The following is a 13,405-nucleotide window of genomic DNA, read 5'->3' as shown; positions in this document are numbered from 1 at the left end:
ATGAACTTAGATCTGTATAGGATTAATGGATTGGATAGGAACCATATAAGCAATATGCTATATATATATATATATATATATATATATATATATATATATATATATATATATATATATATATATATATATATATATATTATATGTCAATCTAGGCTATATATTTATATAATATTATATGTCAATCTAGGCTATATATTTATATTATATATATGTCAACCTAGGCTATATATTAATATAATATATGTCAACCTAGGCTATACAGTATTAAGACCCCTTGACTTTTTCTACATTTTGTTACGTTAATGGATTAAATCTTTTTTTCCTCATCAATCTACACACAATACCCCATAATGACATCATAATACCCCATAATGATGAAACAAAAACAGGTTTTTAGAACATTTTTCAAATGTATTAAAAATAAAAAATAAACTGAAATCTCACATTTACATAAGTATTCAGACACTTTACTCAAGACTTTGTTGAAGCACCTTTAGCAGCGATTACAGCCCAGAGTCTTCTTGGGTATGTTTGAAATATCCAATAAATGTCGTTCCACTTCATGATTGTGTCCCACTTGTTTTTGATTCTTCACAAAAATACAGTTTTATATCTTTATGTTTGAAGCCTGAAATGTGGCAAAAGGTCGCAAAGTTCAAGGGGGCCGAATACTTTCGCAAGGCACTGTATGTGCCTGTGTGTGTGGGGGGGGGGGGGGGTTCTGTGTGTATGTGCGTGTGTGTGTGTATGTGTGCGCGTGAATAAGTGCATGTGCATCTAGCAGATGGAAATCTACTTTAGCCGTTGGAAGAGGTGTGTGTGTGCGCACGCATTAGTGTGTGCATGTTTGCATGTGCATGTGTGTGACCACATTCAGGTGTGGTTTTCAAACCCTGCATGCCATGCATCTCCACACAGGTAGAATCCAGGCAGGAGTGACGTAAAGCAGGAAGGAGTCTGTGTGAGAGAGGTGGACGTAAAGGAGGAAGGAGTCTGTGTGAGAGGGGTGGACGTAAAGCAGGAAGGAGTCTGTGTGAGAGGGGTGGACGTAAAGCAGGAAGGAGTCTGTGTGAGAGGGGTGGACGTAAAGCAGGAAGGAGTCTGTGTGAGAGGGGTGGACGTAAAGGAGGAAGGAGTCTGTGTGAGAGGGGTGGACGTAAAGGAGGAAGGAGTCTGTGTGAGAGGGGTGGACGTAAAGCAGGAAGGAGTCTGTGTGAGAGGGGTGGACGTAAAGGAGGAAGGAGTCTGTGTGAGAGGGGTGGAAGTAAAGCAGGAAGGAGTCTGTGTGAGAGGGGTGGACGTAAAGGAGGAAGGAGTCTGTGTGAGAGGGGTGGACGTAAAGGAGGAAGGAGTCTGTGTGAGAGGGGTGGACGTAAAGCAGGAAGGAGTCTGTGTGAGAGGGGTGGACGTAAAGGAGGAAGGAGTCTGTGTGAGAGGGGTGGACGTAAAGCAGGAAGGAGTCTGTGTGAGAGGGGTGGACGTAAAGCAGGAAGGAGTCTGTGTGAGAGGGGTGGACGTAAAGCAGGAAGGAGTCTGTGTGAGAGAGGTGGATGTAAAGCAGGAAGGAGTCTGTGTGAGAGGGGTGGACGTAAAGGAGGAAGGAGTCTGTGTGAGAGGGGTGGACGTAAAGCAGGAAGGAGTCTGTGTGAGAGGGGTGGACGTAAAGCAGGAAGGAGTCTGTGTGAGAGGGGTGGACGTAAAGCAGGAAGGAGTCTGTGTGAGAGGGGTGGATGTAAAGCAGGAAGGAGTCTGTGTGAGAGAGGTGGACGTAAAGCAGGAAGGAGTCTGTGTGAGAGGGGTGGACGTAAAGGAGGAAGGAGTCTGTGTGAGAGGGGTGGACGTAAAGGAGGAAGGAGTCTGTGTGAGAGGGGTGGACGTAAAGGAGGAAGGAGTCTGTGTGAGAGGGGTGGACGTAAAGCAGGAAGGAGTCTGTGTGAGAGGGGTGGACGTAAAGCAGGAAGGAGTCTGTGTGAGAGGGGTGGATGTAAAGCAGGAAGGAATCTGTGTGAGAGAGGTGGATGTAAAGCAGGAAGGAGTCTGTGTGAGAGGGGTGGACGTAAAGCAGGAAGGAGTCTGTGTGAGAGGGGTGGACGTAAAGGAGGAAGGAGTCTGTGTGAGAGGGGTGGACGTAAAGCAGGAAGGAGTCTGTGTGAGAGGGGTGGACGTAAAGGAGGAAGGAGTCTGTGTGAGAGGGGTGGATGTAAAGCAGGAAGGAGTCTGTGTGAGAGAGGTGGATGTAAAGCAGGAAGGAGTCTGTGTGAGAGAGGTGGATGTAAAGCAGGAAGGAGTCTGTGTGAGAGAGGTGGATGTAAAGCAGGAAGGAGTCTGTGTGAGAGAGGTGGATGTAAAGCAGGAAGGAGTCTGTGTGAGAGGGGTGGATGTAAAGCAGGAAGGAGTCTGTGTGAGAGAGGTGGATGTAAAGCAGGAAGGAGTCTGTGTGAGAGGGGTGGACGTAAAGCAGGAAGGAGTCTGTGTGAGAGGGGTGGACGTAAAGGAGGAAGGAGTCTGTGTGAGAGGGGTGGATGTAAAGCAGGAAGGAGTCTGTGTGAGAGGGGTGGATGTAAAAGAGGAAGGAGTCTGTGTGAGAGGGGTGGACGTAAAGCAGGAAGGAGTCTGTGTGAGAGGGGTGGACGTAAAGCAGGAAGGAGTCTGTGTGAGAGGGGTGGACGTAAAGCAGGAAGGAGTCGGTGTGAGAGGGGTGGACGTAAAGCAGGAAGGAGTCTGTGTGAGAGGGGTGGACGTAAAGCAGGAAGGAGTCTGTGTGAGAGGGGTGGACGTAAAGCAGGAAGGAGTCTGTGTGAGAGGGGTGGACGTAAAGCAGGAAGGAGTCTGTGTGAGAGGGGTGGATGTAAAGCAGGAAGGAGTCTGTGTGAGAGGGGTGGACGTAAAGCAGGAAGGAGTCTGTGTGAGAGGGGTGGATGTAAAGCAGGAAGGAGTCTGTGTGAGAGGGGTGGATGTAAAGCAGGAAGGAGTCTGTGTGAGAGGGGTGGACGTAAAGCAGGAAGGAGTCTGTGTGAGAGAGGTGGATGTAAAGCAGGAAGGAGTCTGTGTGAGAGGGGTGGATGTAAAGCAGGAAGGAGTCTGTGTGAGAGGGGTGGATGTAAAGCAGGAAGGAGTCTGTGTGAGAGGGGTGGACGTAAAGCAGGAAGGAGTCTGTGTGAGAGGGGTGGATGTAAAGCAGGAAGGAGTCTGTGTGAGAGGGGTGGATGTAAAGCAGGAAGGAGTCTGTGTGAGAGGGGTGGATGTAAAGCAGGAAGGAGTCTGTGTGAGAGGGGTGGACGTAAAGCAGGAAGGAGTCTGTGTGAGAGGGGTGGACGTAAAGCAGGAAGGAGTCTGTGTGAGAGGGGTGGATGTAAAGCAGGAAGGAGTCTGTGTGAGAGGGGTGGACGTAAAGGAGGAAGGAGTCTGTGTGAGAGGGGTGGACGTAAAGCAGGAAGGAGTCTGTGTGAGAGGGGTGGACGTAAAGGAGGAAGGAGTCTGTGTGAGAGGGGTGGACGTAAAGCAGGAAGGAGTCTGTGTGAGAGGGGTGGACGTAAAGCAGGAAGGAGTCTGTGTGAGAGGGGTGGACGTAAAGGAGGAAGGAGTCTGTGTGAGAGGGGTGGACGTAAAGCAGGAAGGAGTCTGTGTGAGAGAGGTGGATGTAAAGCAGGAAGGAGTCTGTGTGAGAGGGGTGGACGTAAAGCAGGAAGGAGTCTGTGTGAGAGGGGTGGACGTAAAGCAGGAAGGAGTCTGTGTGAGAGGGGTGGACGTAAAGCAGGAAGGAGTCTGTGTGAGAGGGGTGGACGTAAAGCAGGAAGGAGTCTGTGTGAGAGGGGTGGACGTAAAGCAGGAAGGAGTCTGTGTGAGAGGGGTGGACGTAAAGCAGGAAGGAGTCTGTGTGAGAGGGGTGGACGTAAAGCAGGAAGGAGTCTGTGTGAGAGGGGTGGACGTAAAGCAGGAAGGAGTCTGTGTGAGAGGGGTGGACGTAAAGCAGGAAGGAGTCTGTGTGAGAGGGGTGGACGTAAAGGAGGAAGGAGTCTGTGTGAGAGGGGTGGACGTAAAGCAGGAAGGAGTCTGTGTGAGAGGGGTGGACGTAAAGGAGGAAGGAGTCTGTGTGAGAGGGGTGGATGTAAAGCAGGAAGGAGTCTGTGTGAGAGAGGTGGATGTAAAGCAGGAAGGAGTCTGTGTGAGAGAGGTGGATGTAAAGCAGGAAGGAGTCTGTGTGAGAGAGGTGGATGTAAAGCAGGAAGGAGTCTGTGTGAGAGAGGTGGATGTAAAGCAGGAAGGAGTCTGTGTGAGAGGGGTGGATGTAAAGCAGGAAGGAGTCTGTGTGAGAGAGGTGGATGTAAAGCAGGAAGGAGTCTGTGTGAGAGGGGTGGACGTAAAGCAGGAAGGAGTCTGTGTGAGAGGGGTGGACGTAAAGGAGGAAGGAGTCTGTGTGAGAGGGGTGGATGTAAAGCAGGAAGGAGTCTGTGTGAGAGGGGTGGATGTAAAAGAGGAAGGAGTCTGTGTGAGAGGGGTGGACGTAAAGCAGGAAGGAGTCTGTGTGAGAGGGGTGGACGTAAAGGAGGAAGGAGTCTGTGTGAGAGGGGTGGATGTAAAGCAGGAAGGAGTCTGTGTGAGAGGGGTGGATGTAAAAGAGGAAGGAGTCTGTGTGAGAGGGGTGGACGTAAAGCAGGAAGGAGTCTGTGTGAGAGGGGTGGATGTAAAGCAGGAAGGAGTCTGTGTGAGAGGGGTGGACGTAAAGCAGGAAGGAGTCTGTGTGAGAGGGGTGGATGTAAAGCAGGAAGGAGTCTGTGTGAGAGGGGTGGACGTAAAGCAGGAAGGAGTCTGTGTGAGAGAGGTGGATGTAAAGCAGGAAGGAGTCTGTGTGAGAGGGGTGGATGTAAAGCAGGAAGGAGTCTGTGTGAGAGGGGTGGATGTAAAGCAGGAAGGAGTCTGTGTGAGAGGGGTGGACGTAAAGCAGGAAGGAGTCTGTGTGAGAGGGGTGGATGTAAAGCAGGAAGGAGTCTGTGTGAGAGGGGTGGATGTAAAGCAGGAAGGAGTCTGTGTGAGAGGGGTGGATGTAAAGCAGGAAGGAGTCTGTGTGAGAGGGGTGGACGTAAAGCAGGAAGGAGTCTGTGTGAGAGGGGTGGACGTAAAGCAGGAAGGAGTCTGTGTGAGAGGGGTGGATGTAAAGCAGGAAGGAGTCTGTGTGAGAGGGGTGGACGTAAAGGAGGAAGGAGTCTGTGTGAGAGGGGTGGACGTAAAGCAGGAAGGAGTCTGTGTGAGAGGGGTGGACGTAAAGGAGGAAGGAGTCTGTGTGAGAGGGGTGGACGTAAAGCAGGAAGGAGTCTGTGTGAGAGGGGTGGACGTAAAGCAGGAAGGAGTCTGTGTGAGAGGGGTGGACGTAAAGGAGGAAGGAGTCTGTGTGAGAGGGGTGGACGTAAAGCAGGAAGGAGTCTGTGTGAGAGAGGTGGACGTAAAGCAGGAAGGAGTCTGTGTGAGAGGGGTGGACGTAAAGCAGGAAGGAGTCTGTGTGAGAGGGGTGGACGTAAAGCAGGAAGGAGTCTGTGTGAGAGGGGTGGACGTAAAGCAGGAAGGAGTCTGTGTGAGAGGGGTGGACGTAAAGCAGGAAGGAGTCTGTGTGAGAGGGGTGGACGTAAAGCAGGAAGGAGTCTGTGTGAGAGGGGTGGACGTAAAGCAGGAAGGAGTCTGTGTGAGAGGGGTGGACGTAAAGCAGGAAGGAGTCTGTGTGAGAGGGGTGGACGTAAAGCAGGAAGGAGTCTGTGTGAGAGGGGTGGACGTAAAGCAGGAAGGAGTCTGTGTGAGAGGGGTGGACGTAAAGCAGGAAGGAGTCTGTGTGAGAGGGGTGGATGTAAAGCAGGAAGGAGTCTGTGTGAGAGGGGTGGACGTAAAGGAGGAAGGAGTCTGTGTGAGAGGGGTGGACGTAAAGGAGGAAGGAGTCTGTGTGAGAGGGGTGGATGTAAAGCAGGAAGGAGTCTGTGTGAGAGGGGTGGACGTAAAGGAGGAAGGAGTCTGTGTGAGAGGGGTGGACGTAAAGCAGGAAGGAGTCTGTGTGAGAGGGGTGGATGTAAAGCAGGAAGGAGTCTGTGTGAGAGGGGTGGATGTAAAGCAGGAAGGAGTCTGTGTGAGAGGGGTGGACGTAAAGCAGGAAGGAGTCTGTGTGAGAGGGGTGGATGTAAAGCAGGAAGGAGTCTGTGTGAGAGGGGTGGACGTAAAGGAGGAAGGAGTCTGTGTGAGAGGGGTGGATGTAAAGCAGGAAGGAGTCTGTGTGAGAGGGGTGGACGTAAAGGAGGAAGGAGTCTGTGTGAGAGGGGTGGATGTAAAGCAGGAAGGAGTCTGTGTGAGAGGGGTGGACGTAAAGGAGGAAGGAGTCTGTGTGAGAGGGGTGGATGTAAAGCAGGAAGGAGTCTGTGTGAGAGGGGTGGATGTAAAGCAGGAAGGAGTCTGTGTGAGAGGGGTGGATGTAAAGGAGGAAGGAGTCTGTGTGAGAGGGGTGGATGTAAAGCAGGAAGGAGTCTGTGTGAGAGGGGTGGACGTAAAGCAGGAAGGAGTCTGTGTGAGAGGGGTGGACGTAAAGCAGGAAGGAGTCTGTGTGAGAGGGGTGGACGTAAAGCAGGAAGGAGTCTGTGTGAGAGGGGTGGACGTAAAGCAGGAAGGAGTCTGTGTGAGAGGGGTGGACGTAAAGCAGGAAGGAGTCTGTGTGAGAGGGGTGGATGTAAAGCAGGAAGGAGTCTGTGTGAGAGGGGTGGATGTAAAGGAGGAAGGAGTCTGTGTGAGAGGGGTGGATGTAAAGCAGGAAGGAGTCTGTGTGAGAGGGGTGGACGTAAAGCAGGAAGCAGTCTGTGTGAGAGGGGTGGATGTAAAGCAGGAAGGAGTCTGTGTGAGAGGGGTGGACGTAAAGCAGGAAGGAGTCTGTGTGAGAGGGGTGGATGTAAAGCAGGAAGGAGTCTGTGTGAGAGGGGTGGACGTAAAGTAGTAGCGAGTAGTAAAAAATAAAAAGTAATAAGCGTAAAGACATATTTACATTTTGGCCTTCCTCCCTCACCTCAAGTGTACCGCGCTTGGCTGGGTTGAGCACCAGGAAACGCTTGAGGAGGTTTTCACAGTCGGTGGACATGTAGAAAGGGATACGGTATTTACCCCTTAAAACACGCTCTCTCAGCTCCTATAGGGGGAGACAGAGAGGAGAGGTTAAAGGTCGGGTCAGTTGGTGGACATGCAGAAGGGGATAAGGTATCCCCCCAATTAATCAGCTACCCCAAAACACACTCTCACACCCTCAGATGCAGGAAAGAGTGTGCAATGAGGTATTGAATGTGTCACTGTCAGTCACCTTGATTACTACAATTTGTCTCTCTTGACCTGTGTGCACCTACGTTGTTTCATTCATAGGCTATGTTGTAGCAACCTCATGATGGGTACAGGGAACATTAGAGTATCATGTAGTAACCTAAACCTACTGAAGTTACGTTGAACTGGGTTAATGGAATATGAATGACAGTCATCCAATATCCCAGGGATCATCAACTAAGATTCAGCAGCGGGACAATTTTCTTGAGCGGGTGGTTGGGGAGCCGGAACATCATTACAAATCATTTGTCGACTGCAAATTGACCGCAAGGAGCCCAAACAGATATCCCAGCCCTCTTCCTTATGCAGTAAGCATGATAAGCCTGCCCTCTTCCCCATGCAGTAAGCATGCCCTCTTCCCCATGCAGTAAGCATGGTAAGCATGCCCTCTTCCCTATGCAGTAAGCATGCCCTCTTCCCTGTGCAGTAAGCATGGTAAGCATGGGCCCTCTTCCCCGTGCAGTAAGCATGCCCTCTTCCCTGTGCAGTAAGCATGCCCTCTTCCCCGTGCAGTAAGCATGCCCTCTTCCCCATGCAGTAAGCATGCCCTCTTCCCCATGCAGTAAGCATGCCCTCTTCCCCATGCAGTAAGCATGCCCTCTTCCCCATGCAGTAAGCATGCCCTCTTCCCTGTGCAGTAAGCATGGTAAGCATGCCCTCTTCCCCATGCAGTAAGCATGCCCTCTTCCCTATGCAGTAAGCATGCCCTCTTCCCTATGCAGTAAGCATGCCCTCTTCCCCATGCAGTAAGCATGCCTTCTTCCTTATGCAGTAAGCATGCCCTCTTCCTTATGCAGTAAGCATGATAAGCCTGCCCTCTTCCCCATGCAGTAAGCATGCCCTCTTCCTTATGCAGTAAGAATGGTAAGCATGCCCACTTCCCTACCCAGTAAGAATGGTAAGCATGCCCTCTTCCTTATGCAGTAAGCATGCCCTCTTCCCCATGCAGTAATAATGGTAAGCATGCCCTCTTCCCTATGCAGTAAGCATGCCCTCTTCCTTATGCAGTAAGCATGCCCACTTCCATATGCAGCAAGTATGGTAAGCATGCCCTCTTCCCCATGCAGTAAGCATGCCCTCTTCCCCATGCAGTAAGCATGGTAAGCAGCGGCTAGATGGAGTTATCCCCATTCTTACAACAATGCTTTCCTTTTAAAGCAATTGCACATTTATGACAGAAGGGTAGAAAGAATTGGGACATAGAGTGGAGGTCAGGGTTAAAAGTTAATACACTCACACATATACACACACACCTTGAGGTTCTGACCGTCGAAGGGCAGCGACCCTGACACCAGCGTGTACAGGATGACCCCCAGGCTCCAGACGTCCACCTCGGGCCCGTCGTACTTCTTCCCCTGGAACAGCTCTGGGGCGGCGTAGGGAGGAGAGCCGCAGAACGTGTCCAGCTTACTTCCCATGACAAACTCATTACTGAAGCCAAAGTCGGCAATCTTGATGTTCATGTCGGCGTCCAGGAGTAAGTTCTCAGCCTGGTTGGGGGGGGGGGGGGGGGGGGGTTGGGGGGGTGAGTAGGGGTGGAAGTGGGTGTGTTTGTGTGTGGAATGTATTCAGTGACGTGAAACATTGTTGTCCTTTTCAAATTAAAGAACGGGGATGTAGATGGCTGGATGTTACACTGGAACTAGTGAACTATACGTGGGGTGTGTGTGGGGACATCATTCAGTGTGACACAGGATGTACTATGTATGAGATTGCTAATGGAGAAGTAAACATTGGACATTTACACCGGCAGTAACGTTGTCAGACTCCCTTATTAAATAACTTTACAGTCTTGAATACTGCAGATAGAACTAGAATGAATAGAGCTATCAGGGGAAAGAGAGAGATATGAAGAGAGGAGAGAGATGGGGAAGACAAAGAAGCGAATGAGGTGCAGAGGATGAGAATGAGAGCAAGATGCCAACTCCGTGCCCCACACGTAGCATCAGACATCTTTCTTTCTTCCTTCCTATTTCCATCACTCTCTCCATCTCCCTGCTTCTCTATCCATCTTTCTGTTCCTCCCTCCCACTTTCTCTCCTTCCCTATTACTCACCCCCTCTCTCTCTCTTGTGCATAATGTCTCATGGTGGAAACAGAGCATGTAATGCCCTGTAGACTACTACACTGTGTCACAAAGCACACATCTCTGGGGGATGGTAACACAACATCCCATGAGACCCCTGCTAGAGGAGTAGGAGGTGATTATGAACAGTGTTTCTCCCAGGGCTGTGGAAGAGAGTGCGTGTGTGTGTCATGGTTCGTGTGTGTGTGCCAGGGTACGTGTGTGTGTGTAGGTGTAGGATCTTAATTTGATCACCCTGTTGCAAGACAACTTTCCAGGATATGTAAAACTTGCAATGTATTTGACACTGGAACCGCTGGGCCTCGCAGGTCCCCTCCTCATTCTGACTGAAAAAGTAATAATCTACTTTAAAAAAAAATATATATATATATAAACAGTTGAAGTCTGAAGTTTACATACACCTTAGCCAAATACATTTAAACTTAGTTTATCACAGTTCCTGACATTTAAGCCTAGTAAAAGTTAGGATCAGCACTTTATTTTAAGAATGTGAAATGTCAGAATAATAGTAGAGAGAGTGATTTATTTCAGCTTCTATTTCTTTCATCACATTCCCAGTGGGTCAGAAGTTTACATACACTCAATTAGTATTTAATAGCATTGCCCTAGAATTGTTTAACTTGGGTCAAATGTTTTGGGTAGCCTTCCACAAGCTTCACACAATAAGTTGGGTGAATTTTGGCCCATTCCTCCTGACAGAGCTGGTGTAACTGAGTCAGGTTTGTAGGCCTCCTTGCTCGCACATGCTTTTTCAGTTCTGCTCACAAATTTTCTATAGGATTGAGGTCAGGGCTTTGTGATGGCCACTCCAATACCTTGACTTTGTTGTCTTTAAGCCATTTTGCCACAACTTTGGTAGTATGCTTGGGGTTACTGTTCATTTGGAAGACACATTTGCGACCAAGCTTTACCTTCCTGACTCATGATACCATCTATTTTGTGAAGTGCACCAGTCCCTCCTGCAGCAAAGCACCCCCACAACATGATGCTGCCACCCCCGTGCTTCACGGTTGGGATGGTGTTCTTCGGCTTGCAAGCCTCCCCCTTTTTCCTCCAAACATAACAATGGTCATTATGGCCAAACAGTTCTATTTTTGTTTCATCAGACCAGAGGACATTTCTCCAGAATTTACGATCTATGTCCACATGTGCTGTTGCAAACCGTAGTCTGTCTTTTTTATGGCGGTTTTGGAGCAGTGGCTTCTTCCTTGCTGAGCGGTCTTTCAGGTTATGTCAATATAGGACTCGTTTTACTGTGGATATAGATACTTTTGTACCTGTTTCCTCCAATATCTTCACAAGGTCCTTTGCTGTTGTTCTGGGTTTGATTTGCACTTTTCGCAACAAAGTAAGTTAATCTCTAGGAGACAGACCGCATCTCCTTCCTGAGCGGTATGATGGATGCGTGGTCCCATGGTGTTTATACTTGCGGACTATTGTTTGTACAGATGAACGTGGTACCTTCAGGAGTTTGGAAATTGCTCCCAAGGATGAATCAAATTTGTGGAGGTCTACAATTTATTTATTTTGATTTTCCCATGATGTCAAGCAAAGAAGTATTGAGATTGAAGGTAGGCCTTGAAATACATTCACCGGTACACCTTCAATTGACTCAAATGATGTCAATTAGCCTATCAGAAGCTTCTAAAGCCATGACATCATTTTTGGGACTTTTCCAAGCTGTTTAAAGTCACAGTCAACTTAGTGTATGTAAACTTCTGACCCACTGGAATCGTGATACAGTGAATCATAAGTGAAATAATCTTTCTGTAAACAATTGTAGGAAAAATGACTTGTGTCATGCACAAAGTAGATGTCCTAACCAACTTGCCAAAACTATAGTTTGTTAACAAGAAATTTGTGGAGTTTTTGAAAAACAAGTTTTATTGACTACAACCTAAGTGTATGTAAACTTCCGACTTCAAACAGCTTCTGTTTACAATGACGAAATAAAACAGTCAGCCAAACGCAGTCAGTCAGTCAGCCAGACGCACAGTCAGTCAGCCAGACGCACAGTCAGTCAGCTAGACGCACAGTCAGTCAGCCAGACGCACAGTCAGTCAGTCAGCCAGACGCACAGTCAGTCAGCTAGACGCACAGTCAGTCAGCCAGACGCACAGTCAGTGAGCCAAACGCACAGTCAGTCAGTCAGCTAGACGCACAGTCAGTCAGCTAGATGCACAGTCAGCCAGACGCACAGTCAGGAGGCCTCCCGAGTGGTGCAGTGGTCTAAGGCACAGTGCTAGCTGTGCCACTAGAGATCCTGGTTCGAATCCAGGCTCTGTCGCAGCCGGCCCGACCAGGAGACCCATGTGCGGCGCACAATTGGCCCAGCGTCGTCAGGTTTAGGGGAGGGTTTGACCGGCAGGGATGTCCTTGTCCCATCGCACTCTAGCAACTCCTGTGGCGGGCCGGGCGCATGCACGCTGACACGGTCGCCAGGTGTACGGTGTTTCCTCCGACACATTGGTGTGGTTGGCTTCTGGGTTAAGTGGGCATTGTGTCAAGAGGCAGTGCGGCTTGGTTGGGTCGTGTTTCGGAGGACGCACGGCTCTCGACCTTCGCCTCTCCTGAGTCTGTACAGGAGTTGCAGCGATGAGACAAGACTAACTACCAATTGGATACCAGGAAATTGGGGAGAAAAAGTTGCACGGTCAGCCAGACACATGGTCAGTTAATGAAAACATCAGTAGACTAAACATAAATAGTGAAAATCAGCACAAAAGCAATAATGCATTAATAATGGATATTAAATGCCGATATGACAGCATTCAAAGATAATAAATGGACTGTCAGCTCGTGCTTACATGGTGTGCATCTTAACACAGTGGCATCAGTTGGAGCATGTCCATGTCACATAAACAATGAAAGCTGGTGAGAGCGTTGCTCATGTTGTTTTCTGTTTGAGATGTGGGGCCTGCTGTCTCAGTGATGACATTTTGTGCTGATAATCGGTGTAGCATTGTTCACAAGCTTGTTCTTCCCAAATGTTGTCGTCCCTACCTGCTCAGTGCACACCGGTTATGGCTTTTTAGGTGTAGATTCCGGTTCAGGTTGAGAGCTCGGGAATCAGAAGAATAATAAACATGATCCATTTCTTCCTCCGCAATCTGAGTGGTTTCATTCAGATCTTGTCGCAGCGCTAAACGCAGAATGTTCCTCCCGTTCGTCTGGGTTTTAATACCATTGTACATGACGTACGCTCTCACTGTGTTCTCCAAGTAGGCCAAAGTAGACTGATGAGACTGCTTGGATTCGGTGGACTGATATAGGGTACTTACCATTTGGAGATTACAAAAGATCCATGATCCCTTTTCTCCCCCAATATACTTTATTCATTTATTTCATCCATTGTTGTATCTGTGACATTAGTTTCAGTTACAGTTTTAGGTTCAGTTTCGAGGCAGTTTTCGGGGTGATTCTAAACTGGGAACCGCACCTTCAACTGTGAGGAGAAGGAAGGGCAACCCTATTTTATAAAGGGCATGTAAAGGGCATGTAATTTTCCCCCTGGAAAGCCATTTTAAAAAAAGACACGCCCTGCTAAAACGCGCTACGACACCAGGTCTGTATGTTATATTATGATTGTAACAACAACAACAGTGTGTTAAACAGACTTATTTAGGAAAAGTGAGAGGGGCATGACTTTCAAAATGTAATTAATGAGCCGTCCAAATGACGACTGATTTAGTGGTTCTAGTGTGAAGAAGTCTTCTGAAGTTTGTCATTTCTTGATTTTCCCTTAAGAAAATGTTATCATTCCTTACAAAACATGTATGTTACTTATAATCCACATAATAACTCAAATGTCCTGTTGCTGCTGGATCAGTGTCCTGCTGTAGCAAACTGGCTCCAATTAAGATCCTACATCTGTGTGTGTGTGTGTGTGTGTGTGTGTGTGTGTGTGTGTGTGTGTGTGTGTGTGTGTGTGTGTGTGTGTGTGTCTGTGTGTGTGTGTGTGTGTGTGTGTGTGTGTAATAAAGC

The 13,405-nt window shown here is 48.7% G+C and overlaps 1 protein-coding gene across 31 annotated transcripts in view; it reads right to left on the bottom strand.

The window, feature by feature from the left end:
* The window catches only part of LOC110529179 (MAP/microtubule affinity-regulating kinase 3), a 110,758-nt gene that overhangs the window by 28,029 nt on the left and 69,324 nt on the right, over window positions 1-13,405 (bottom strand). For 19 of the 31 annotated variants that reach the window (XR_016497592.1, XM_090242537.1, XM_090242521.1 and 16 more), the window contains exons 8-9: window positions 8,589-8,825; window positions 7,010-7,150 (exon numbers count right to left, since the gene is read on the bottom strand). Coding sequence is in view for 30 of the 31 variants with exons in the window: in XM_090242537.1 (XP_090098663.1) it covers window positions 7,010-7,150; window positions 8,589-8,825 (378 nt within the window). In the remaining variant the exon portion in view is untranslated. The remainder of the gene's footprint in view (window positions 1-7,009; window positions 7,151-8,588; window positions 8,826-13,405) is intronic. The other 12 variants (XM_090242522.1, XM_090242538.1, XM_090242520.1 and 9 more) reach the window with 1 other exon arrangement.

The sequence above is a fragment of the Oncorhynchus mykiss genome, chromosome 8 (assembly GCF_057628025.1).
Source record: "Oncorhynchus mykiss isolate SJ-2025 chromosome 8, ASM5762802v1, whole genome shotgun sequence".
Lineage (NCBI taxonomy): Eukaryota > Metazoa > Chordata > Actinopteri > Salmoniformes > Salmonidae > Oncorhynchus > Oncorhynchus mykiss.
This window is presented reverse-complemented; position numbering and strand designations above follow the sequence as displayed.